The sequence below is a fragment of the Diplotaxodon limnothrissa genome, linkage group LG18 (genome assembly GCF_057381915.1).
Source record: "Diplotaxodon limnothrissa isolate DT_005_m linkage group LG18, D_limnothrissa_male_GT1.1, whole genome shotgun sequence".
In the NCBI taxonomy this organism is placed as follows: Eukaryota; Metazoa; Chordata; class Actinopteri; order Cichliformes; family Cichlidae; genus Diplotaxodon; species Diplotaxodon limnothrissa.
Genome location: NC_140613.1, coordinates 19,629,618 through 19,657,481, shown reverse-complemented (window position 1 = coordinate 19,657,481; position 27,864 = coordinate 19,629,618). Strand labels below are relative to the sequence as shown.

Sequence of the window (27,864 nt, the reverse complement as noted above, 5' to 3'; positions counted from 1 at the left end):
CAGCTTTGTGAAAACATATAGCACATTTCTTATTCTATACAGTGCAGGGGGGCAACCCAAAAAAAAAAAAAACACAAAAAAGAAACAAATAAAATCAACCACCCCACTTGAAGATAATCTTTTACATCTGAACTTTTACACAAGAGAATACCCAAGTTATACAGTACTCTTTTAAATAGCTTCCCTCTTGTTTAGTATTAAAATATATACTCATAAATTTATATAATTCTTAAAAGAAATATTTTTTTCGTCTTAACACGTCCTTGAAGTAAAACCTCTCATTTATTCTTTAGAGTCTATGTACAGCTGTCAATGTGTGACGTGACGCCATGTGGATGTTCTGGGGAGTAGCCCAGAGATTCGAAGAGAGAGGGCGAGGCGTGTGAGAGGGTCTAGCAGTCTTTGGGTGCCTGGATCCTCAGCTCACCTGCAGCAGACAGAAGACAGAGAGCGATCAGACTTTAGGCACGGGGGACATTAAGTCACGGTCACATGTTACTGTCAGTGACAAAGAAGCCTGAAAACTTTGCTCACCTTGTGTCTTGTCAAGCTGATATTCTGTCTGGCCCTGTGTTGCTTCCAAGTCCTGGAGCTCTAGAGAGTCTCTTTTACATGAAGAAAAGTTTGTTTTGTCACCACATGTCCTCTTAGCAGCCTCAAAACAGTCCGACTCGCTGTCCGTGTCAAAACCTTCATGCATGTAGCCTTGGTATGCTGCTCCCGGCAAGGTCGGGTGGACAGCCACTGTCACAGAAGCCGTGGCTGTAACCATAGTAACAGGTCCCCCAGCGGAGCCTTGTTGTGTTGGCAGGGTAGAGTTGCTATGGCTATAGCTCAGCCCTTTAGTCCTGTTTGGCTGAGGCCCTCTAACGTTCTGGAACCTGGGGCCGCTCTGAAAAGTCCTCCCAGGAAAGTGGGCTCTGTCGCCGGGTAAGTGTTGGCCAGGCTGAGCCTGGAGTCTCTGGGAGCCCCTCTGCTGCTCCCGCTTGTTTTCATCCCAGCATGTAACCTGGGATCCAAGAGGAGACTGTGCAATGTAGGAAGATTCACTTAATGGTTCAATCCTCCCACCAGGAGCTGTTGCATTTTCTCTAAATGGCTTCACCACCTAAAACAAAGAAATGTTTACAGTTAACTTTCAGAAGATTTGATGAACAATAGGGCAGCTTAATTTGTCTGCGTGCTCATGCAGCGTACCGTAAGTTTAGGGAAGCTCGGGTCTTTGCTCGCTTCCAGCAGTATATGAGATGTTGCTGGTGGAACGCTGGTGTGCGATGCTAAGTATGCACTCCGTTCACAGTACTTATAATCCTCCTCCCCAATCCCTGATGTAGTGGTCAACTCAGAGTAATACTCAGAGTCTGATGACTCAGAAAACGCCTGTTGACGAGAGCGTGGGTTGGGGTGGCCTGTGTAGTACCCATGATGGGTCATTGGTGGAGGCAGCGGAGGCTCTGGAGAAGGTGACGGCAGGCAGCTGGCATTGTCAACCGGGGTGACCTCAGCCGGAGGACCCATCATGGAGAGGAGGACTGGGAGGAGAACCAAGCCATTAAGCATCCCCAAAACAGTCAGGATGGCTAGCACAGCAAAGAAATACCTGAAGGATGGAGAGACATGAGATGTTAGTTTGGGCGTGAACCGAAAACAGACACGACAAAGAATCAGTGTCAGAATAATAGCAAACGGTAACACGCAGTAGTGACTGATCGCTGTTAATGCATTTAACCATCCTGAAATCAGACAAATGCCAAAGGACAGAGCAGGTCTGTCATCTCTCTTTAGCCTATTGGCAATTTTTTCAATCAACTGGAACGTGCAGTGACAGAGCTGCAATTCATTTAATCCTATTTTCTTTTGCATGCTAAGTTTTATAGGGATTTGGCTAAAATACAGATGCATTAAAACTGTCAGCCAAGCTCATGACACTTTCACACAAAGTACAAGACATTTAACATTTGACAAATGTTTGGGGTTTTTTTGGGTTTTTTTTTTTTTTGCTTTATCCATTTTTCTATTTAACATTTTTGTTATGCAACACATTTTTTTTTCTTTTCTTTAAATGGACAAAAACACACGTGTGTGTGCGGCTCCAAACACTCCAAACACACACATAGTTGGCACATGAGGAAGGGAAGTAGCTCTGGGGAAGAATACAGGGAAAGCCCAGTGTTTGTGTATCAAAGGCGAGGGGGTTGGGTGGTGGGGGCAAATCTGATTCCCTGCTTAGTCCAACTAAAACATGCTTTGATGCCTCCACTGCTGCTGCTACAAGATATTCTCTCGCTCGTTTTCTTTTTTTCTTTCTGCTCACACTGTGCGTGTGTGTGTGTATGTGTGTGTGTTTCCATCTCTGTACAGCTCTGAAGAGGCCAGGGGTGGAGGCAGGCCACAAGAAAGAGCTCCCCAAGAAAATTAGAGAGGACTCCACTTAAACACTAACAGAAAGCAGGGAGACAGTGAGATGCTAACCACCAGCCAGACTTAAAGAGGTAAAACAAGAAAAAAAAGAGGGAGGGAGGGAAAAAAAATGACAGTTGGTATGAGGGAAAAAAGCCAACAAGGACAAGGATAATAGCTGCAGAGTGTTATGGAAACATTCCCTCTCAATGGACTACTACAGTGATTATTACTACTACCTCACTTGACAAAGGTCACTCTTTTGTCTGATATGTTTGCTCTTTTCCTCTCTAGCAGCTGTCCTTATTTTCCTCTGTTATCAGAAGGATATTCATAAGCTGCTTTGCCAAAACCCTGCAGGGACGCACATATTTAACAAGCATGCTTAATCGAATTAATGCGCATTCACCTGCAGATGGCGAAATGATAAATAGTTTATCAATATTATCATTACTATTTTAGAATGGCGTCCACATTTGAGCTCACTTGCTTTTACCCCAAAATGACAATTCTTTACGTGGCGGAAAAAGAGACAGAAAGAAAGAGAGTGAGACGTTGGTGGGACCTCCAACAGCGTCTCACTGTTAGGAATTCTGTTGTTTATATAAACTGTAATCTTTTCCATTTGTTGTCAGGCCTGCAGAGTCGTATGTGTGTGTGTAAGAATGAGACAGTAAGCGCTTACACGCATGTACGTATGTGCGTTTCTCCACGTGTGTACACCCGTGTGTGTGCGTGCGTGCGCACTGACTTGTGGCCTGCCTGCATGCATGCACATTCTACGTAAGTATGTGTGTGAGAGAGGTCTCTGAGCAGAGCTGAATTAGGCGTGCTGTTTATTCAGTGCATTACAAGGCCAGGAGATGTTTACAGCAGTATATTTATGCTACTCCCCAGCTAGCCAGCCTTGGCTTCCCCCAATCAGCTACAGCTACAGCTAAACAAGACCTCCAACAGAGACTAGTCCCCTCTGTCTCTCCTTCACGCTCTGTTTTTTTGAAAATTGTCTCTCAAAAATGTGAGCAGAGAAAAAGTACTGGAAATTTGCTCTGGCACCCTTAATTCCAACCCAACTTCCCAGGTATTCTCAAATTCCCGCTACCGGTACCTAAATATATGTACATTTCTTTATGAGTGTAATCCAACAGTTTTGGAAGATCTACTCATCAGGCTGTGATCTAGCCACCCACAAAGACCTTATGTCCTTGTACGGAAGCCACCCTCAGAAAACGTCTCCTGCTCCCTCTGCTTCTGTCTCCGTTTCTGAAGAAAACTGTGCTTTTTATGTCATGGAGGCCTGCTGCAGTCTGTGAGCTCAAGGCTGTGGTTTAGGGTTTGGGCCGAGACCACATTCGGCTGAAAAACATGGAGGTATTCGCCTTTTTTCCACTCTGACCATGAAACAGTGGTAGAAAACACACGCACACAGAGCAGATGCGCACACAATGTACACTCACCAGTGTAGACTCTCTTACACACACACACACACACACACACACACACACACACACACACACACACACACACACACACACACAAACAGAGGGTCTGTTGGTGGGCCGCAGAGCATCTGACCAGTTCAAATTTAGCTCCACTTCTTTTTCATTATGGCATCCAACGTGGAAGGCGGGAATGCCAAACAGATGATAGGAATTTTTACAGATTCCCCTGTGTATGTGTGAAAGAGACAGCGTGAAAGAGTGAGAGGGAGACACCACCCAGTGGGCAGCAGAACACTTCCATGTTTACAAGCAGCTGCTACACACACCCTTGATGTTTTCCCCATTTGTTTCACTCCAAGCTCGAGGAGTCAGATGTGTGTGCGCTCCCAGAGTGACAGAACCAGGTGCTTATTTGTCACTGTTTGTGTGTCTCTGTGTGTGTCTACAAAAACAACAAAAAAAGGACTTCCACCTGCATGTAGACCTCCAAAGTGAGGTTTCCTACTGCACCCAAAGTGAGATGAGACAACCGGCTCCACACAAAATGCTGATTCTTCTAAAGGTAGCATATGACCTTTCCGAATGAACACTCACACTCACTTACCTCATGATGAAGTCAAATTCGGACCCGGCCAGCATGAGAACACCCAGCAGCGTGGAGATCGCTCCGTCAACCACCGGGGCAAACATGTGCTCCAGCGCCACCGCCGAGCGCTTGTTTCTGTTGCCAATTGCTGTCAGGAAGCCCTGCGGAAGAGAGAGGGGGGAAGGTGGGGAAGAGAAGTGAGTTGGAAATCTTGCCGATCACACAAAACTTGTGCTTGCGGTGAGGCTTTGGCAAGCTCCCTAGTTCCTGCATTTGGTTTTGTTGAGGATTACAACACTATGCTACAAGACAGTAGAGTGTGCACGGAAGCAGGTTGCCACCATGAGTGAGCAAGCCAACACCTCAATAATTTTAAAATAGCCAACTTTTCGCCAGTTATAAATAAAATATTTTGTAATGCATTTTCTTCTATTAGGTATGATTAGGTGGTTAGGTGCTGCTCATTCCTTACCAGAGCGATGTGAACAGTGAACTCCACTCCGATGCCCACGGAAGCGATCAGGATGACCACAGGAATGGCACTCAGCTTGATGCCAATTAGACCCATGATGCCAAACAACTCCACAGTCATCATGGCCAAGATAAACACCTAAAAGCACACATGAAATTTAGCGTTACCACTTTTCCAGTGCAAGAAATGTTAAGCCAGCCAACACAGTAGGATGAAAAAAGAAGATATGGCTAAACGAGATTGTAAAATTAAAGCATTTCAACTACGATAATGCTTTTCTTTCTAGATGGAGCGGAGTCCTGCTGCCAGAATCTTTGACCCTGTGGTCAAGATCTTAATGACATGAGATCAAATTTCCCACCCTCGGGTTAATCCCATCCCCCTCGCCCACTCCCATATTCCTTCTTTCTCTTTCTCTTCTTCCTTCCCATAGGTGCTTAACACCAGAGATTGACAGCACCAAAGGCAAAGTGTTTGCACCACATTCACATTTACTTGTCCATAACAAATTATCTTGTTTCATTTTTTTTCCACAAGATTTTTAGCCTGTGTCGCTCATTTTATTGTTTTCTGACATTTAATACAACAGCTAAGTAATGCAGTGCCACAGCTTTCGAATGCCTTCATGTGGGGTGTTACTGTACACCGCAATACAAACAGCAACAACAATCCTTAGAAAACAAGGAGGAGAAAGCAGTTCCTGGCCAACGGCAGCTTTTGATCCCAGCTGGGGCTTTTAGCTGGGGCATAGTTAAATTGGAAATGATAAAAGCTGTTTTACTGCTCGACCACATACAGGCTGGGTGAAGCCTTCACATGCCGGTTGATGCTTGGAGACCATGCATGCACGTAGCTGTGCCTCTCTGTCTGAGAGACTGTGTTGTGTTGCTGTCTCAATCAGCACTGCTGTGGGCCGCTGCTTAAATTAAACGCATTCCTGCTGAAACTGGCTCTGTAGTTGAGCTACAGACCCCTAATGGGGCTATGGGGATATGTGTTTCTGTGTGAGTTTGGGGTCTTTGAGGACCACCGGTCCCACCAGCTTGTGTGTGAAATGTTATCCATCTGTTGACCACTCAGATTGTCTCTTTTCCACTCTCCCACACGCACATACACGTACAGACAAATATCCCTGATGGATGGGTTGTGCAGGCCAAGGTCGCAACTGGGCAGATCTGTCCTGTCCCCAAATCTCTCCCTCTCCCTTTGACAAAAGGAGTGAGAGAGTTGGAGGTAGAGGCTTCAGGAGGGTAAAGCCTTTCTTGCTCCTTTGCATTTCCTTTTTTTTTTTTAGGCTCGCAGAGCGCACATTAGAATAACAAAGGGCCTTGTGTGTGTGTGTGTGTGTGTGTGTGTGCATGCTGGCCCTCAACAGAGAAAAAAGGGGCCCCCTAGACAGTGTTATTGAGCTATGCTGAGAAGGGTGAAAATAAAGAGAGCGAGAGGGAGGAAGGGGTTAAGGATGCTAAGTTAGGATGAGGTGGAGAATTAAAAAAACAAAACAGAAATGATGTGGAAAAATGCATGATATGAAGGAATAAAAAAGTGGAGTGCAGGATGAAGAGCTATCCACTTACAATGATGCCTGCAGTCCAGGGGTTGAGCAGGAGGATCGCACAGACCAGGAAGGTGCAGGCCAACACCACACTGATCGACAGCAAGAACCAGTGTCGGAGGCCAATGTACTGCTCCCAGAACAGGAAGGGGTATCCGTTGGGGTAATTGAACACACCCTTGCGGCCAAACTCATCGCAAATGGTGCGCACGCTCTCGATGGCTTCCACAAAGTCGCTGGCCTGACGAAGGCCGTTCAGGTAGAAGGGGAACTGAGCAAACTCCAGGGGCTCTGCAGCTGGGACTGCGAGAGGAGATTAAAAGAAGGTAAAGTGATTTTGTATTCACACTGTAAGTCACCTTTAAATGCATCCACTCTGACCAAAATCAGATGACTTACTGCGCAGATTTTCCCCTGTAGTGTCATACTTGTCATGAATCCATTCTCTGGGGTGAGGGTAGAAGTTGGCCTGAGATGCAGCGTAGCCCAGGGGATCATTACTGACCCAGACTGTCAGGTAAATGTAAAAAACCTCTGGGGGAATCAAACCCTCGACATCCACCAGCCGACGAGAGGTCAGCTAGAGAAAAAATTAGCATTTGTTGATCATATTTTCATCTACAATGCCAAGCAAACATATTATGAGACAAAGCCTTTTATCTTTTTTTTTTTTAACTCACCTGGCTGTAGTTAAAAGGCTCTTTCTTGGAGCCAGTCTGGATCAGGAGCTTGTATGCCAGAGCCCCGTCTTCTGTGCCGTTACGATAGCTGTCAGCGGTAATTCTGCCTGCCTGCCAGTCAGCATCAAAAGCCGCCTGAAGACCTGTGTGTGAGGTAGAACACACAAAGAAGAGAGAGGATTATTGAGGCTGTCATTTATAAATGCTTTGATTTCTGTTATCATAACAGTTCTTCTGCATGTCTGCCTGTGTGAGCAGTGATGCTGAAAATGTGAAATATCAAGTTTCCTTTTCTGGATCAGATTGACCTGATCGCTATTACTTCTTCTTCACTGGATCTGTGACACATTCTAGCCTAAGGACGCGCACACACACACACACACATGCCAAGATAGCCTATGACCTCAAACCGTGAGCGAGTACGTCACCTCTAAGCCCAGGTGGATGCAGTCTAACAATATGACTGAACTTCCACTCACCCTTTGCACATTGTAACCCCCACACCCATTAACCCACTCACTGTTGTCTTTAGCAAAAAGCATGTCTGAAAAAACCTAATGCATTAAATAGCAGACTCATTATCAGAAAGAGACAGAAAGAAGAAGTTATTACCTAACTCCCTCTAAAAAAAAAAACCCAAAATAACATTACTCTGAATTCTTACCTCTGAGCCAATCCTGGAAATAGTGCAGCCACATGCGGGGCAGTTTGTTGTCGCTGTCTCTGACCACATATCGAACTGAGTTGAAGGCGTTGTGCAGCTGAATCAACAGCCTTTGAGATCGGGCATAATCGAATCCGTCCATAGTAACCAGGTACATGTTATAGAAGGAGAAATACTTGAACTGAGCGTCGATGAAGTCGTATTCCTTGGTGTCACGTGGCACGATATCGGTCAGGTAAAGGCCGTCATGCACCATGGTGGTACCGTACAGGCTGAGGCCCAGGAGGCACAGGAAGAGAACAACCACGGCTGCTTTGCTTTTAGGCTTAAGGAGCAGAGGGGCATATTTCTCCCTGGCAAAATTGGACAGGTTCCAGTGCAGGAAAGGGAGCGGTACACACTTTTTCCCTGATCTGGAGTCCTCCACCTGGGCTAAGAGGTCTCGTGTGGAGCTGGAGGTAGGGGTGAAGAGCTGGGAGCCATAGGGGTCTGGCACAGAGGTGGTGGGGGAAGGAGAGGCGGCTAAAAGGAGGAAATACAAGCAGGAAATGAGCATTCCAGTATCATAAATTGCTGTATTGTCAGAATCATCATAGAGTTCAGTTTACCTTGAGGCTGGGAGGGAGGGCAGAGGATGATGGAAGGAGGGCTGGTGGAAATCTGTGAGGTAGGCGGCAGAATTGTTACAATATGCTGGCCTGCCGCGTCGCACTGCGTGAACGCCTGCACCGTCGTAGTGATTTGGGTGCTGGTGGTGATGGTCGAGCCTGCAGTGTACTGGTGCGTGTGCGCCGTTGTTGGCGTGTGAGGCTGTTCTCCGGCGTCCGATAACTCTTGAGGGGAGAGGTGGATGACGCGATCGGAGCACGGGCTGTAGAGACAGCAGAGGATGTCCAAACGCTTGTCCTCGCGACGGTGGAGGTCCAAACTGAGGATGGCGGGGAAGATGAGCAGCACCATGGCAAAGTTAAACACAACCACAATGGCCGCCTAGGGAGAGGGAGAAAAAAATACAGAGTGAAATAAGAGCAAGATAGAGCTAAGAAGAGACTGAACAGGATATAAAATTACAGACACACCAGCCCAACTGGGAAGAGTCAAGACTTTTTTTTAAATTCCTGACACCACAGTAAGTAAAGCAAAGCTCTTCTCTAAATCACCAGCCACGAATACTAAGCGAGCCAGGAGGGGAAAGAAAAGAAAGAAGTCACAAAAAAATATAGAAAGATATATATAAATATAAAGTTTGAGCAAAACCATCACCCTTAACCAGTTCAGCTACAGCCTCCCCGCTCACCCGTCCCCTGAAGCTGACATTCTAACTGGCTGTGGTTTCCAGAGTGTGTCCATCTTTGTGTGTGTATTTGTGTGCGAGCTTGTGTGTTTCAGACCACCCACAGTTAGTCACAGATCAGAGAAAACCGCCTTGACGGCCCAGTGATATACTGGTCCACTCCCTCCCTCTCCCTGCCGTTTTCTGTCTCTGTCTGTTCATCGCTGTCTTTGCTCTGATTATTCCCCATTATACATATTATACATATTATATGCGCATTACATATATATATATATAAATATATATGCACACTTACACGCAAAGACATGCACACACACACACACACACACACATACACACACAAAAAACGTTGGCCCTCTAGGTGCAGTGGCAATAAAACTAGGAACAAAGGCTTTGCTTGCTTTGAATAAATGTCAACTCTTTTAAGTTATCTCTTTCATTTTAAAAGGAGCCCAAGGCCTCATGGTGTGCGATTGTGTACAGCTTGTTTATGCATGCGCGCATGTGTGTGAAGGCGTGTGTCTGTGTATGTCTGCAAAACATACCTGCAATGAGAAAGCTCGGAGCGCAGGGATGGGTACTAGAGCAGCCATGAAAAATGCAATCATGTTGTTGATGGAAGTCAGAGCCACACTGGTGCCGGTGCGACGCAGACAGTCTCCTGTCCGCTCCTTTACAAAAGCAAAAAACAAAAACAGAAGACACAAATCAGAAGAGAGCAAAAAAGAGGACAGGACAAGGGAAGAGAGGAGAAGAGGCTTTTAAAGGTACCTTGAAGGGTATGTTGCTTTCAGTTTCTGTGAAGGAGTGAGCCAACAAAAACATATCATCCACACCAATCCCCAGTGCCAGGAAGGGAAGCACCTGGAATAGGAAAAACATCAGTCGAGAATAAAGGGTCTGAATGATCATTCAGCATGTGGAATCAAACTCTGTGATTTAAATCAAAGGAGGACCTCCTTAAATTTAAATGTGCTTATGAACTGAATGATGTACGCCGCTCCCTTTATGTTGTACCTGTGTCGTAGCGGCGTTGAAGGAGAGGCCAAGCAGGGAGCAGAGACCCAGTCCAGCTGCCACTGACAGAGCCACCAACAGCACCCCAGCCAACCCAACAGCCCCCTGGGATTTGGCGCAGTCCCATCTCAGCATGGTCACACAGGCATAGGCCAGCTGGAGAGGAGAAAATGTATTATTATTAAAGACAGTGAAATGATACAAGATACTTATTATCCATTAATAATGGGCAAATGTCAGTGACTATAATCACCATGAGCAGGTATCCTCCAGCCACCCTGATGACGCTGACATCAGAGAAGGATTTCATGATGTCATTGAGGGTTGTGGTGGAGAAAGCGTGGATGGACTGACTGGAGTTTGCTGGAATACTCTGGTGAACCACCTGATGGGGAAACATCAATCAACTGTTAAAGCGTTCTGCTGAAGAATAAAAAAAAACATACTACCCAATTTATAACTAAGCACTGTGGAAGAGCAACTGAAGGAATATGGACCTTGTTACACACATGGTTCAAAATCCCCCTAAACTACTACAGCCCTATATCTCAGGACCCCCTAAAATTTCTGTTTGAAATGTGCATGGCTGTGAAAGCGAGTAAGACGGCCCGAGTGTGTTTTTACATGTGCTAGCATGTGTGTGTGCGTGCATAAGTATGACAACTGAGGAGTAATGAGCACAGATGCCAGAGGTTGTGAGGTCAAAGGTGAAAAAGGATGGGATCGCATGGCTCAGAAGGCGTCTCCTGGTACTTCATGCCCATGAAGGAACCAAAGCGCCTGAAAGCCATTTACCTGTAAGCGTTCGACCATCATTTGCTATCTCGTACAGATCTGCGCTTGTACTTTAATATGTCGGGCTGGGGGGGCCTCATGTCTCTGTTTACATTTGAGTTTTGTTACCCCTCCTCCCCTCCCCAAATGCCCCTCCCTCCCGCTGTGCTTAGCCTCGCCGTGGTGGGTGTCAGCTATCACAGCAACAGCTTGTTCCTATAACTAGGGTCCTGACAGAGAGGGAGACGATTGGCCTACCACACACACAAACACACACTAACCCGGTGCTCTGGTCTGCCCTGCGATTCAGTTTACAAGGGAGCTGAAGACTGATGGAATTCAGACACTGCAGATTAAAGTCTCAGTGCGCTTGTGTGTGTGTTTATGTGTGTGTGTCAGTGAAGATGGCATGAGGACAAGGAAATGAGCTCTAATTTTTCTCCCCCTCCTCCTACATGATCTCAGTGACAACAAAATATCTTTATTTCTGCCCTGCTGTCCTTGAAGCATGGCGCGTTTAAAGGAGCGTGAAATCTGTGCGCGAGTTCATACCTCGACAAACTTTCTCTGCCAGGACTCAAGGATGGCGGTGGCTTTCTCCTCATTCCAGTTAATGTCGTGGATTTCGTAGTCGTCCTTAAAGTGCTCATATAGCTGCTTAGGACTCATCAGCAGGAACATGGTCTGGAGAGCCTCCGCACTGCAAAACATGCAAACAAAGTTTAGTACACATCAGGAATGATGAGCAACTCTTAAAAAAACCATAATGTAACCATTAAGTCTGAGTGTTTAGATGTTCCTTGTATCTGAAAGCAGGTGCCGTCTCTTCTAAGATTTGTCCGCCTGCCTGCTTGCCCATCTGCCAGTGTAAACAACTAAAAGCAGGTGTTATCTAGTCTGTCTGCTCATCTCTAGGCTGCAGTCCCAGATGTCCTCAGGTTTTCTTGGCACCAGCAAAGTAAGCAGCAGTGCCGCTCAAAATGTGAAAGAGATGATCATAAATCACATCCAAGAATAAGTGTGGCTCTTGCAGATGGGCCTGGAATCCTCTTTCATTCAAGGCTCTCTTGGGTCTGTGGAGGGGGGCTTGATCTGGGCTCTGACCCAGTGCTCTCACTCCATTTGTACTGGCCATGCTTTTATAGCCAGTTGAACTCTGAAGATTGTCTTATAAAGAGCCCTGGGTTAGATAAAAGTGAATTTGAGTGTTATTCGCCTCCTTGTTTTTCTTCTTCTTCTTTGGTCCTGCACACAACAAATGTGCAGCAGGGTGGTGGGGCTTTATGTGACTGTCAATCATCTTTAATTGGCTGATCCCAGACCGGGGTCATTCAGGAAACTGATCCCTCTCGATATGAGGCATTCCTAGCATGTGTCTTCACTGCTGTTAGGGGGTTCCATAGATTCAGAGGGGAACTCGAGGCCTACTTGGCTGGTAGTGATCGCGTCACATCCTTGCTATTGGATCCTTTAATCACACAAGAGGAAGACAATGTATAAATATACCCACAAAAACACACACACACCTCAGCAGAGCATCCTGGCTGTTCTTGACCCGCCCTCCCAAAATGAGCTCCTCTTGCCAGTGCATGAACTTCCGGCTAAAACCATGGCAACCACCCTGGAGACGGCCAGCAATGTCAGGACTCTGAATAAGAAAGCAGAAATGTCAATATGCGCGCCTCTTTGGTTTACTTTGTGTGCACTGTAAATAATTACTAAAGTTGCACTCTTTCATGCGAGGTTACCTCTCCTAGCTCCTTGTTAGGTGCACTGAGGGGGCAGTCAGGGTCTAAGGGGTCTAGACATGGTCTGTTCATGTAGGCATGTCCCACCTGAGGAATCAAACAATGTTAGAGATGTCTCAGTACACAATAAGAGGTGTAAACATAGATGACACGCAGCCTTGTTTAGTAAAGATATCCATGTAATTTTTTCTGTGCATCACCTGGGCTTTGTCCAGCATCTCCTTGAACCCTTCCAGTGAGGTGAACTGGCTCAGCTCCTCCATCAGCTTGACTGGATCTAGATTCATCCACTGGATATCTTGCATACCCCTGCAGAGCAAAGACACACTTTATAATGGCAACAAACACACACACACTGATTTTACATTATTTGTAGGAACTTAAGGAAGGAAGGCAACGTAAAATAGCTTTTATGAGCATGTGCCCACACGGCTACGTGGCTTTGAATTCTTCGCTAATGTTTACTCTGGGCAGGAAAACTTTTACTTCAGTTTCTCTCTCGCTCCTTTGTTGTGGTGGGCTACACAGGAGGCTAGCTGCAGATACAGGATAAAATAGCGTTTATTATCCTGTTTCACGCTGCCACAATGCCCAGGGAAAAGGCACAGTGGCTGCCTGCTCACTTTCATTCCTCAATGCCCTGCACTGAGTCATAACAATTACCTCTGCCTCCCAAACATCTTGATAAGGAGGGAGGGAAGGGAGAGTCCAGGAGGATGGAAGGCAGGGAAAGGGAAAACGGGCGAGGGATGAAATGTACATGGACAAATAACCTGTTTGTTAGCTTCATCTGTACTGCGCTGGTTTGCTCTGCAATGTGGCCTACATCAGGAAATGTAATGCACTTGCTCAAGGAAAATAAGAATTTTGGAAAAACTGGAGGAATTATGTTTGTGGTTTGTGATTCAGCGAGGCAAAGGGAAATAAAATTATCCCAAAGTATCTGAACTCCAAGCTGAATCTCCCCCCGATGGCTCATGAAGAGAGCTGCTCTCCTATTCCCACATACCAGGGTCCCCCTTTTGCTGCTGGTTGCAAAGACACTCCTTTATCAGCTAGTTTTTGCTTGACTGGACCGGGCCTGGGCCCTTTTGTTTTTTCATAGATTGCTGCTTTTTGTTCTCCCCAGTTCTCTCACTCTCTTTCTCTCCCACTCTTCACTCATTCTCTTTCCCGATCCCCCCTCCCCTTTTCTTGCTCTCTATCATACTCTTATTTCTTCTGTTTTTGAGTTGGTTTTTTTTGTTTTGTTTTTTAAAAAAATGGTTGGAGCAGAAGCTGAATAAAGGGACAGTCCCGCCAGTGAATGCAACAGGCTCTCGTAAGCTCAACGACGACAACAAATAAATGAAGAAGTTAAATACATTTAATAAATAACAGCAGATGTTGAGCACTGTGTGAATGTTTGGAAGATGTGTGATTCATCAAAGGCCCCCTTCTCTTTCTCTGGTGCTATGCTTTTCACACAAGCCAACAGGGAGATGCTAAGGATGGGAAACTTGTGTTTGTTTCTGTATGTGCTGGCTTGTCATGCAACATACCGCTGTCAGCTAAGACACACACATAAACAAATAATTCCTCTGCAAAGAAACATCTGCTATGATCTAAACTATCTTTTCTAAACTAAGCACACAATTGAAATATCACTTCTGACGAGGAAAAAAAGAGATCCCTTTCAGTGACTCAATTTCTCAAGAGAACTTTATCCCCTGCAGAAAAAAAAATAGAATCTCCAAATGCCCAAATACGCCCAGACTCCACTGTTAACTGTCTTGTAGGCTCTCTCTGTCCTTCTCGGGGGACTTGGGGCTTGAATACTGCCCATTTTATTTGTTGGACAACTTGGGAGCTAGGAGCCCGGGGCATTACCATGAGAATGCCGAGTGTTAGCCGTGAGCTGACAAAGCCAGCCCCCCTCCCTCCTCCGGGGCCCCTGCACTGATGGACACTCACTCGTAAACTGAAAGAATGCTTACCATTGTCTGACCCAAAGGGCTCCCCTGCCACCACCACCACCGCCGCCACCGCCACCGCCGCCACCGCCGCCTCCCCGCCCTCCGTTCTACCAACCCACCACCCAGTTGCTGTTACAGCCATCTACTCTCTCTCCATCCCTGCCTCGCTTGCTTGCCCGCTGCATCTCTCTCTAACCTTCTCTCTTTGAATTTCTCTGTCAGTACACCCCCTTTCAGTCCCTCTCTGGGCCCTAAAAGAACTCTATTACTGACCAGCACTGTCAGTCACAGCACCCACTGATAGACTACTGAAAGCCCAACTGTATGTCTCCATCCATCATGTGCTAAAAGTGACGGACCCCTCCAAAAGCTCTACTCAGATCAGATGGAAGCAGTGCATAGAAACAGCCAAGCTGTCAATGAAGTGCTTAAAAGTGCACCCAAAAAAAAAAAAAAGTTATGGCAAATATTCCAAGACTTACGGTAAATAGGCAGAGCCTCCCTGTAGCTTGGCCCCTTCCCAAAAGCAGTCCAATGGGGTGATTATCATACAGGGGAACAGCTTGTCAATCATCTGGGATCAGGAAATAGAAAAGAAAGAAGTAAACATCACAAATCAGTGATAAATAAACATAGACACACAAAAAACCCAAACAAAACAAAACAGATATTTCTTCATCGACTTACCCTTTCGATCATGACGTTCTCTATAATGGGGACTCCAGATTTATAGCATATTTTATTAAGATCCCATGATCTAAGAGAAATAAAGGTTTTAGATTAAAAGTTTTATTAAAAAACACATGGGTGCGCGAAGCAGATCTTCACAGAGCATGTCCACTTACTTTCCAAACAATGACACCTGCACTTTGCTGGCGGACAGCGCGGCTTCCATGTGAACCAGCAAAGCTTCCTGGGTGAGAATGTTTGTGCCCTCTTCTTTGGGGGTCTGGATAAGCATCTGTGAGGTAAATACAGACTCCTCTCCCTGCTTTTCCCTTGTGTAGCGAAGCTCTGTGCTCACACGACTGCCAGCTAAAAAAGTAGAAATGAAAAGTGATTAGATAGACAGATAGATAGATTTTCTTTAATGCACACGCAAAGACACTCACACATTTGTATCCTAATACAGAGTAGGTTTTGTGCGTACATATGCACATACACACACACACACACACTTACACAAGAACACACACATATATTGACCAACGCCCTTGGCCTTCGCCAGTGTTGGTTTTGAAGGCACTTCACACAAGCCAGTGTCTGGCCAAGAGAAATGAGTAATACAGCTTCTTATTGGCTCCTTCTGCGAAACAGATGTGGCCTGTTAGTTAGTGAAACCAGCCTTCTGATGCCCCCAAAACGCTCTACTGCTGCTCTGTTTAGAGCAGCAGATACAGACCGGGACAATCTGAACTCGTAAAAAATAATTATGATGGGCACTTCATCTTTTATTCCTGATGTTTATGCACAGTTTTCAACCTTTAAAGGTTGTTTATTGGAAAATGTGTTCATCTCAGACTCTGTATTTCTCTGCAACGCTTCCTCAGCGGTGTTCTTGTGATATGGCATTGAAAGACATAAAAGTGCAAATGGATAAAGAACGGTGAATATATTCGTGGAGGAAAGAAATATGGCTGTCAGAGACGGTGATGAAGAGAAAAGTTAGAAAGTGGATGAAAAAAAATGTAGAGCGAGAGAGAGAGCGAGGGAGCAAGAGAGAGAGCGAGCTATGTTGTGCTGTGCAATAGACCCCAGCCCCCTAATTACAGGAGGTTGCCCTGAAAAGAGTTTGCCAGCTGGGGGGATCTGTGCCAGTGCCAAGTGGACATGAAACATGCCGCGCTGGATCACAGAGGGCCCGTCTGCCCCTCTTGCTGTCCCACTACACGACAACCCCAGAGAGACAGAAGGGAGGGGAGAAAAGAGGGAAGTGGTGGGAGTTTAGAAACTAGGGCTACCACCTTCTTGATTCTAATTTTTGTCAGTCGTTCACCCAATTTTACTGCACTGCACTTCGCAGCTCCGAGCATCTATTTCTTTTATCCTTTTAACACTCTCCCATCTACCTCTCTCTCCATCTCTTTCTCTCTCTCACACTCTCCCGCTCTCTCTTTTCCCTCACGCTTTCTGGACCTCCCCCTGGCTGGAACAGGCTCCCATAATTGATGGGGAGAAAAGAAAAAACAAACTATTCAGCCTACGCCGCAAAAGTGTGAGATCAGGTTAGAACTGCGGTCCTCTGTGACACAGTCCAATATTTCTAGGCTTCGCTTTCAAGGCTTAATTACATTCGCAGGGCCTCGACACTATCGGGTCACCTTGTTTATTTGCAGTGACTGGTGTCGGGCTTAGTGCATCTCACAAAGAAAACACTTCAAAATGGGACACGCTCTTGTTTGATGTTCTTTGCACAAAAACTTTTCTTTTTTTTCTTTTTTTAAAGCTAATGTATTTATAAACCACAGCAGGACATATGTGAAAGAAATAATTCTGCCTGGAATTTTGGAAATGTTAGAAAATGAGATTTAACTTTTATTAAGTCATTTTCATACTGTCATGAAGTGTAAATACGAGATTTAGTGTAAAACATTTTAATCTTCGTGGCCCCGCTTGGGTTTTCTTGCCCCACTAATTTCCAATCAAAAAGGGAAAAAAAACCACTAAAAAACTGAACACTTTCCGTTTGAGGACCTCTTTGACATCTGTTAAACCTTTTTTGACATTTCGTATGTTAACCTCTGCAGCGTGGGGTTTTGATCCCAACAGGAACTGGGTGGCTCGAAGAGACTCTGGCTCTGTAATTACAGGCCTCCTGAAGTAAATTATAGCTATTTGTGTCTCGTTCCTCCCATCTGGACCACCCAGGCAGCCAGTCCTCTCTCGTTTCTCTCTCCCTCTCTTTCTCGCCTTCTCTCCTCAACCCCCGGTCCGGCCCCAACCACCCGACTTCTAAGCTTCCCCAGCACTCAGCTCTGCTCAAGTTCACCACTCTCTTCATAAGAAGCCTCTCCGTCTCTACCTTTCTTTCCCTGTTCCTCGTCCCCCTTTTCTCTCTCTCTTTCTGAGGCTGTTTTTCCCTTTCTCACTCTTTTTCAGTTTCCCCCCCTCTACCCTCTCCCTTCACCCAGGCTTCGCTCCTCACAGCCTTAAAGAGACAGTTCCCAGAAACTTTCTTCCCACCCTGGGAAGAAAGCACCTTTGAGGGTGTAAAGCTGGGTTTTAACAGCCCAGTGGCTGGGAAGTTTATTACACGAGCGATTCTGAAACATGAAATATTAGTCCTTGTTTGGCAACATGATCAAAATTGAAAAAAATAAAAATAAAAAATAAAAATGGGGGGCTTGGAGATGGGTGAACACAAATGATCGCAGCTCTAAATCACATCCCATCGGTTTGTCGAGATGCTTTCGCGATACTCGACCACCATCTTACAAATTTTAGCAAACAATTCGACTCTGATGGGTGCAACATGTGAATTCATTTACTAGCTTCACCACTAAAAGCACTTTCACAACAGTTATGACATTGGGAAAGTGAAAAGCGAGGGGAAAATGTCATAACAAGCCCTGACATGGTTTCATGGCTGTGGGTGTACAAAAAAAAAAAAAAAAAATAATGTTTTTAAGAAAGCGTGTTTTCATGTGCCGGTGTGTGTGTGTGTGTGCGTGTGTGTGTGTGTGTGTGTGTACTGAGGTGAAACAGGACTCGGTCTCCACCAACCTCAGTCATTTCCTACCCACCTGACCCTTCCATCCTTACAAGCCAAACAGACAGCATCTCCTAACTCAATAAAACATCTGGCTTCTAGAATGATCCAAGACCACCTTTAAAGGCCTGTTTCTATTCTATTCTATTGTGGTTATGGGTACCTAGTCCCAGTTCCAGGCCATTCTAGGTCAGACCAGGCCGCCTTCAAAGTTTAGTGTGGTAGATTAGCTGGATTAGGGGGCCCCTGAAAGGCCCCACGCTGCTATGGAGGAAGACTCAAGAAGAAGAGGGCTGAAGGTGACATGTATGCTATTACTTGCTATGTAGTGCATTTGACGTTTTTCCTGATTTACACAGCATGACAAGATGAGAAGAAATATGCAGCCGATTTCTACACAAAACTTCCTTTGATAAAATATAGTTCAGGGAAGGTTGCTACGCTACTTTATCACAGCGTAGCAACAATATGAAAAATAGATTAAGTTATCCCTCGCCTGCTGTCTTTTCCCTATGATTTACTTCCTTCTCCACTGTTTTATTCACAAAAGAGCTGCTTTACTTCCTTTTGATTTTCAGCAATGGAGCTAAATGAGACATTCATTCCTTCATCTTGGCACCCAAATAGGCCCCCTTCTTTTGGACCCACCAGAATCTCCACTTTGGATTCTTCAGCCCAGTCCTGCCCTATGGCTTCCCCTAGCCAGGGCGCTGCCTAAAGCAGGCTGCACCCCAGCAGATGGGCTGTTCCTCTATAGAATCCGTCAGTACAGCTCCAGACTGAATGCAGACCCTTTTGTCATTCAACCCTTCAATTTCTTTCAGATGTTTCCCAACAAACAGCAGAATAAAATAAAGAGGGAACGTTTTTTTTTCTCCCCTCAACAAAAGCAAATGGACCAAAACTTTCCCAGCCTGTAAAACAATGCCAGAGTCGGGATGTAAGGGGGGGGGGGGGGGGGGGGGGGGTGAGGCAAGGGGCAAGAAAGAGAAGCTGGCACTTTGCTATCTTACCTATAGAAATACAGTGTATCTGTTTAGCAGCTGTCAAAAACACCATTCACTCAGGAAATGAGCTAAACTACCCGCACACACAAAAAAACACAAATGTGGTCTCTGTTTGTCCTGTAACTTTTCCCTGGTATTAAAATAAAAAATAAATAAATACATAAATAAAAAGCTGTCTCCAAATCACACCTTAAAAACTGCATAAAACAGCAAAAGCAAAATGAAAAATCAGTTTCACTTACTTTCTATTCAGATGTGCCAGTGGTGTTGGCCACCACACATAAATTTCCACGAGGGCTGGCATTTAGGCACTTTCTATTTCCATATGTATAGGCTTGCCTCTGCTAATTATGCTAATCATGGGCAGTGTTGGCCACTGTGAAAAATAGTCACATTAGACACTCCACTGACCGCTAATGCTGCTTAATGTGTGGTTGAAACATACATTCATCCCCGCCTGAAAAGCAAAATTTTTCCACGTTGCTGGTCTCATTCAGATGAGAAATGAATTTATTGAGCCCCAGAAGCATTTCTTTTTTCCCTCCCAAGTACCAAGAAAATGTTCAGTCCCCCTCTCTCTCTCCAGCCCCTCTCACTTCACTTTTTATACTTCCACGGTGTAAAGACAGAGGCAAATGGTGCAAACTCTAAGGTGACTGGTGTCGCTTTATTCCCCCCTGCACCCACCCCACAGCCAGAGACAAAGGTTGCTCTTCAGCGAAGAGATAAAGGGTGCCACACTATACTGATTGAGTTTTTATTATCCCATTTTCGGTTGCATTGCGACCTTTCTAAGGATATCGCATTCAATGTAGCAAAGAGCCTGACAGTCCAGTGCCCTTTTTTCAGCCCAAAGACCTGTTTTATGTTATCACTGTAAACCGGTGATACTCATTACCCAATAAATATATGAAGAGCTTTTGTTTTACAACCAAAGGCAAAAAAGAGAAGAAGAAAAAAGAAAAACCCCAAACAAACAAGACTTTAAAAAAGGGAAGGTAGAGCACGCTCTTTTGTGCTTCCTGTCTCAGTAGAAGCAAGAGCCATGTATCTGTCATATGCAGATGTATCTGTAGCTGCTCAGTGTGTGTTTATTTGTTGGGGGGTGGTCTTGGGCTCTCTGTTGAAGAGCGTGTGTGTGTGTTTTGGGGATGCTGAGAACGGAGATGGAATGAGGTAGTCTTAGATTGAGGGATGGAGGGAGAGGGGGTGAAATAAACATTTAGAAGTGACCCAGGTTGACTCTGTCTTGTTTGTTCTCTCTACCAGTGAGGTCCCAGGCCCTGAACGCTGGGAGTTTATTTATCTAGTTGGGGCACCACCGCGCACTATTCACCTTCAATAATACCTCATAGAGCTCCCTTTCTCTGTCTGAACTGGGGCGCTGTGTGCACTCCAATGAATTATAGCATTTACCTGCTGTGCCACTCTGAGGTTTGTTTAGAGAAACCGCTCCAAACGGTGAAACGCCCACGTGTGCATTTGTGCAAACTTTTTTGCTCTCCTCTCTTTAAATCAGTCCACACCTCGGTCTCTTCATATCTTGGGGCAGGGATAGCTCAGTAGGTAAAGTGGTCGCCCCATGATCGGAAGGTCGGCGGTTCGAATCCACTTAACGGCTACCCTGAGGTACCCCTGAGCAAGGTACCGTCCCTACACACTGCTCCCCGGGCACCTGCTTAGTGGGCTGCCCACTGCTTCACTGAGTGAATGGGTCAAATGCAGAGAAAAACAAGTAATTTCCCCATGGGGATCAATAAAGTATCTATTATTATTATTATTACACTGTATGGTCTTCACCTCCCTCTCTCCTGCATAAGACTTTTTATGGGGCAACTGCTACCCGGATAGTCCTCGTCTCGCTGCGCTCATATTTGGACAGCTTGAGTCTGTGTACATGTCTGTCATGCCTCACCCAAACAACTGCCAAGAAAGATGAGTTTAGTTAAAGTCAGAGTAAACAGCACCACTGTTACATGAAGGCATTTTCTTTACCCTCTTTCCCATACACAGCTTTTCGGCTGCGGCTTGATACGCGCCTGAAAACAATTATCCAAAGGCTGCGCAAAGGCATCCTTAAGTTTTACACATTTTAGTGAAAAAAACAAAACAAAAAAAAGCTTAAGAAAGTAACTTCTCTCATAAAACAAACGGGGCTTTATGGAGAAAGACGTCCACGAGACCGTTTCGCACTTGATGTTTGTTCAAATGAGACAGGTAAAAACAGCAGCAAAAAAAAAGGAAAAAAAGTGTGAGCTTGCAATAAACCTTCCACCCTGTTCCTGCCCCCCCACACCATTGTCTCCTCTTATCCTCGTCCTCTTCCTGCGCCTCTTTTTATGATCTTTTTCTTTTCTCCTTGTGAACAATACAGAGCCGGGTCACACGTTGCGCAGGTCATACCTTAACTTTCAAATTCTCACATGTGGCCCAAGCTAGATAAGCAGAACCACAGTGTATACTTTATCTAATTCTAACTAGATAACATGAATGATTTTTTGAAACACAATTTAACTCAATTTAATCCAGGCACTTTGAAAATTGGCAACAAGTGCCATCCCTCGGGCCAGCACTGCAGTTTAAGAAGGAAGAAGGAAAAAAAGATGTGCATGGGTGTAAGGTAATTTGATGGGCGATGTCTGTCTCAGATCCTTTAGAGCAGAGGCAGTTAGCCAGAAATAGTTCGTAATCCCCTTGTCAGACAAAACACCCTGATACTCCAGCTTTTATTCTCCACTACACAGGTGTGAGAGCTGAAGGTACGATGAAGCCTTCGACTTATAAGTAGCTCATCCGCTCTGGAAATGCACAAGAGTCCTCAGGTTGAAGTAAACGATATGAATAAAGACGTAAAGAATGCTTGATTGATTGTGAAGTGTAGGCACAAATTCTGTCTCTTTCTCTCTGTCTACACTTTCTAGACACAGACTGCACTGCTGTGCTTCACGGTATTTTGGTCCTGTTGGAGGGAGGAAGCAATTAAAAAAAAAAAAAAAAAAAGCCCTGGTGGCCTGACTTCACAGAGCAGGCAGACAGACAGGTAGAAATATAAACAGGCGCACACAAAGCCCGGGCAGACAGACGGGAACGCAGTCAGGAACCTGAGGCGGGAAGACAGGCGGCCAGGCAAGCTGCACGCACCAGAAGTGACAAAGATGACAAGTGTGCGTGTTTGTGTATGTGTGTGAAAACTGCAGGGGGCAGCTCCTAGTATGAATATATGATGGGAAGCATATGCTCCTAACACATTCAGATACACACACACACACATTCACATTCAGCTTGGAGTGTTAACACATAAGGTGTCAATTCACAGCTAGTTTCATCTGAACAAATTAGGGTGCAAGTGGGAAAACTTTCATTTATGCCGCTTCTTAAAGTTGCTTTTGATGTAAAGCCAAATTATTTACATGTTTAGATTAGAAAACACAGCAAATAAAACTTAGGAACTAATGTAAAATATATGTTCATAATTTCGTTCCATCAGTCTGAAATCTGATGTCTTACTAGAAGGCATATTTTTTTTTGTGCCCTGGCTTATGTGTATTGGTGCATGTGTCTTTTTCTGCGTGTGCGTGCGTGCGTGTGTGTGTAAAAGAGAAAGAGTGAGAGACAGAGGGAGAACTAACCTCTCCTTGTTACCGAACCACTTTACTCTCCATTGAGGCCCTAGCAGCTTTGTCAATGGGCTATTGGTGGAAACAAGGCAGGCAGAAACTTTAGAAAGATGGCCACGGCCTCTTAAAGGCACAGCATTCCTTTTGAGCACCCCCCCAGTTCAACTCTCTCAATCCCACAGCAAAACAACTTGCACACAAACATCTAAACATGTCCTTTAAAAGATGGCTTGGCCAATTAGCTCAAGAGGTAATCCCGAAGCTTTACACTAACCACAGTGAAACCAAAGAAAAGGGACAGTGGCAGCTCTCCTTCTTATTGTGGCAGATGGAGGCGTTTCCTTCAAAGCAAACAATTTCAGTGCCTACATTTTTAAAGATTTTTCTTTTTGTTTCTTTTTTGTTTTATTGTGCTTGATAGAGAACCTTATTTAAATTCCTGCGCAAGTGAAGCGCACAGCCTTCCAACAACCGGCGGCGTGTGATTCCACCAACACCTCCACACAGGTCCTGTGGGAGCCGCCTGTTCCTGTCCTCCAGTGACATGGTGGGCTTAAAAAACCCTATAGAGTCTGTTTATATTCACCAACTGCTGTGGCGCTTTTAGAGCGTGCAAAACAGGTGGGTAAACTTCAGCTGCATTCACTTATATTTTTTTTCTTCTTGTGAGGAGGAGAGAAGGGAGGGAGGAGGGTAAGGGAGGGAGGTGGTGCCTGCTTGCTTGCCTGCCTGCCTGCTTGCCTCTTGTTGAATGGAATCCAAGAATAGTTAGGGACCACACAGGGAGCTAAGGGGGGGGGGGGGGGGGGGGGGGGGGGAGGGGTCAGAGCCCTCAAAGATGGCTAACCATTCACACAGTCCATCTGCTGCAGGGATCAGCCCCGGCACTGAAGCCTGGGGGTTTAAAAGGAATTTGGTCAGTGTGAAAAACCAAATAAAGCTGCCTCTGCCGCTGGAAATGTACAGATAACCTTAACTTAAAAAGTTCAGAGGTAAGGAATGGGAGCGCTATCAAGAGAAGAGGAAATTGTAAGATATCCAAAAAAACACGGCAGAAATGTCAGGGATGTGTTTGCTCTCATGATGAAAAGACGTAGAAGATAAAGAAGTCAAAAAACATGAAAAACTGCTGATAAAAACATATACAATGCACAGGAGAGAGTGGCATGAATCTGCTGTATCCAAGGCTGTTAATACTGGTGTGTAGTAAGTAGGACTGTTTTCCTTATATGCTGCTAATGCGATTAGAAATGTGTGCTGTAATTCGAACTTTAATAAAAGCCCCTAAAAAGATAAAAAAAAAATACTTAACTAAGTCCCACAAATCCTCAGTTCTGTCATCAGGATTTCAACAAGACAAGCCATTGTGTCGCTCACTGAACACCTAGTGCCCTCCCACGGCACTGAGATGACACTAACCTGTATCTTCCTGCCAACACATCTCATCATCAGAACTCCAGCTACACTCAGTGGAAAACAACTGAGAATTGTGTACAAACCAGGGGATGTCTGCACCATTTGCTCTATCTCAATCACTCTCTTAGTTTCATGTCACTTTATCAGCTGTCACGATCCAACAAAAGCAAAAAGAAAAAAAAAAGTCCACCAACCAGCTACAACGTAGTGAGGAAGCATACCGAATGATAGCTTTACTGTAGACTCAGTGCCAGCGCCAGACAGCATACAGTTAAGTGTTTAAGACATTTTAACATTTAACTGCTTCGCATGATTACGACCCAAAACAAGCTCCCTAGGGCAACGCATGCACTGTCAAACAGGAAATATCACACACTCACCTTCCACCCATAGCTGTTCAATGTTGGTTTCGATGGCTGCGACTCGGAGTCCCACAGACAGAGCCCCGAAAACTAAGAGTCCAATAAAGAGGACCTTCCCACAGTGCCTCTGGATGTAGCAGCCCAGAGAGAATAGGAAGGCCTGGAACCTCGCCCGGATCCAAAGAGGAGCTTTCTGACCTACTGCCTTCCCCTGGATTGGAAGCAGGAAGAGGATGAGAAAAGAGCATTATCATTATTATTATTATTACTATTATACTACACATAATCATGCTTACTGTCTCAAAAAGGTTAGTTGCATATCTTTTCAAACAAGGTTGTGCAAGTAAATTCTAAACATTTGAAGAGACATGCATCTGTATTCAGAGACAACATATGTTTGTTATTTATATCATGCTTTTCATAAAATGGAGACAAGTCGTGGTGCCAAAGAGCTCTGATGCAGGTCTTATGTGTTAAATCTCAGGCTAGACATTATCTGTAGTCCTATCCCAATAATACGATTTAAATGACACTGTGTTGGGACTATTTTGTACTTAATGACATCCTTATTTAAGGAGAGAGATTTCCAGTGTTTTACCTTACAGCCTAGAGGAGCTCCCATAAATAAGAAAAATAAGAGGTGACAATTTCATTCCAAAGCAAAATGCGTGACTTTAAAAAAAGCTGAAAGTTAAAACTGTGAGTTTGTTCTACTGAAAAAGAGCCATTAACACATTTACTATGCAGTTCAAGCTATTTCTATAACTGTAGCCCAACAGAAAAATATTAATGGATATCTTTTGCTTTAATTTGGTTCTACTTCACATTTTATGAATAATTTTACACCCATCTGTCTAATCTCTCATTTGCTGTGAATTGCCACAAATGTCACTGCTGCGCTAGGAGACATTGCTGTAGTGTTGTGGTTTCTCGCAGCAGTGCTGAAACACGTCCAAGCATCCGGGCGGTCCAAAGATGCTTTGTCAGATCAAACTCAATCAGTGAATTCCTTTACAGGACCCACCACATTTCCAAACAGACCCCGGGCCAGTGCGCTCTCCGCTGGCTGCACACAGTCAAAAAAAAAAACAAAACACGCACAACACGCCTGGGATAGGGTATGGGAACAAGCCCTTATCTTTCTTTCTCTCTCTCGCTCTCCTCACGGTGGCTTTTAACAGCAGAAATCAATGAGAAGCCGATGTCAGTTCAAATAAACAGCAGAGTTAACATACAGCTAAAAAAGAAGACTCGTTCATTTGTTATCGCTTTATTCCGCTCCCAAAATGTCACGCAGGTAGGCTTTTGGTTAACACGGCTCTGTCCAGTTAAAACGATTTATGTTATATTACATCAACTTCTAACGACAATGTTTCCCTTCAGTATTAAATAGTCAAATCAAACCGATCCCGATTTCGCAGTCGTCTCCCCTCAGGGGAGCACTGGTGGTCCCCGGACTCCGGTTTGATAGCTGCTGCTTAAAGTCTACACCGCATTCCCACATGCGACCCTCAAATCCCGATTAGATAACCTAACTCCTAAATAAATAAGCTGCCTTTTTTAGGGGAAACCTTTCATTCACATCTGCCTACTGGATGAAAGCTGTATTCACAGAAAAATCCACTCTAGACTGCGACCAGTGTATCACCTTTGAGATCTGTTTGAGTGCGAAAGCAGCGTGGCAGTAGCTGGGTCTCCGGAGTAGGTCTGGGTTCGCAGGCGGCTGGGAGCGTGTGTAACTCGGGGGTAAATCTCCAAAGACGCCGGCCCCTGGGACCCCGCGATCCGAGGCCATAGTCCAAAGAGCGTGAACGGCACGCAGAGCGAAGCGACACAGAATCGGTGCGAGTTCAGAAAAAGCGACAATAATCCAACATAGAAGTAGAGCGCATCCAGCAGCACCGGCAACAAACTAGAAGAACGTTTTCTAGTCTTCCTTTGAGCCAAACAAGTCTCTAAACTCCATCCCAACATTATGCGCCGGAGTCCGTATAGATCCTTCCGTCTTCATTCGTCCCGATGGTGTGTGAACCGACGTCTCAGAGAGGAGTAGTAGCTCTAGTAGTAGTAGTAGTAGTAGCTTATGTCTGAGCCGTCCGTGTCAAGTCTAACTCCGATCCCGTGGCGGTAACATTTGGAGAAGTTCGCCTCTCGGCAAATCCTGAAAAGGAAGGTTTGATGGAAAAGTGCTCCGGCTCCCATTGGCCAAGGAAGAGGCAAATTACTTTGCAAACATCGCCTATTATTAGCTGCTAAGCAACAGCTCACCAAAGTGGAGAGAGAGGGGGACCACCCAGGCTGCTGCTGCCTGGGCTGGAGGGAGGGGGAGGAGGACGGTGGGGAGGAGGGGAAGGGAGAGAGGAACTCTTTCAATAAACTGCGCACGGCCGCGCATGCAAACACACACACCCGCGCGTGCGTGCGTGCGCGCACACATTTACGCACACAGCTCGCTCCCTGCCCCACTCACTTGCTTAGTGAGCATTATTCCCAGTGGCCTGGCCTCCAGTTTGTAGAGGCAATCGCACATGCCATCTATTGATATAACAGCGACAGGCATGCACGCACACACAATTTTCAGATTTTCTGTTTCATCAACACCAGCCAATCAGTGAAAGGAAGAAGGGGGGGAGAAGGAGAAGAAACGTGTTTTTATAAAGGATTGTAAACATGTGATTCTTCTTTTGTATGGGGGGAATTAGAGATCTTTCAACACTTTTCATATCACTCCAGGGCATCTTATGTTTTGGAGCCTCCACATTTGTTAGACATTTCTAGCTTCCCCAGCCTTTGCTGTGAGTGCAGTTTGTTTCAGGCAGCTGTGGAAAGAAGCGTGTGATCCTGTAGGTTCTTAGCACTAAACAGCTGTAATCTCACCTCTTACGGCCAAAAGCTTCTAAAAGTAGGTTGGTGGGGTTTCTCACATCCTAGAAAATATCACCCCTCAGTCCTGTAAGGCAAGCCTTTTAAAAGACGGGGGAATTATTAGACACGCGCATCTCTTTCATTAACGCCTTGGTGCCGCCTGGTTTCTCTGCGAAAGCCTTATCTCTCTGGAGAGACTTTTGGAGAGTTTCCATGTCTCGCCATGCATGGTTTCATGAGTTCAGAAAGCAGCTCACCTAAGAATAATGTCTGAAAGAAACAAAGAAAGAAAGATTGTTTT

At 45.3% G+C, this 27,864-nt stretch overlaps 1 protein-coding gene across 1 annotated transcript; it reads right to left on the bottom strand.

Annotated features, from left to right (window-relative positions):
• Positions 1-255: 255 nt before the first annotated feature.
• Positions 256-26,892, bottom strand: ptch2 (patched 2). Its single transcript, XM_085376943.1, has 23 exons — positions 26,347-26,892; positions 24,717-24,909; positions 15,433-15,622; positions 15,275-15,344; positions 15,070-15,161; positions 12,833-12,941; positions 12,633-12,719; positions 12,411-12,532; positions 11,437-11,584; positions 10,364-10,495; positions 10,111-10,266; positions 9,865-9,957; positions 9,639-9,764; positions 8,408-8,789; positions 7,800-8,321; positions 7,136-7,278; positions 6,855-7,035; positions 6,478-6,758; positions 4,901-5,038; positions 4,447-4,589; positions 1,198-1,600; positions 535-1,108; positions 256-427 (listed from the first exon to the last, which is right to left on the bottom strand). The coding sequence occupies exons 1-23, from the start codon at positions 26,491-26,493 to the stop codon at positions 393-395; spliced, it is 4,467 nt and encodes a 1,488-aa protein (XP_085233069.1). The 5' UTR covers positions 26,494-26,892; the 3' UTR covers positions 256-392.
• Positions 26,893-27,864: the final 972 nt, after the last annotated feature.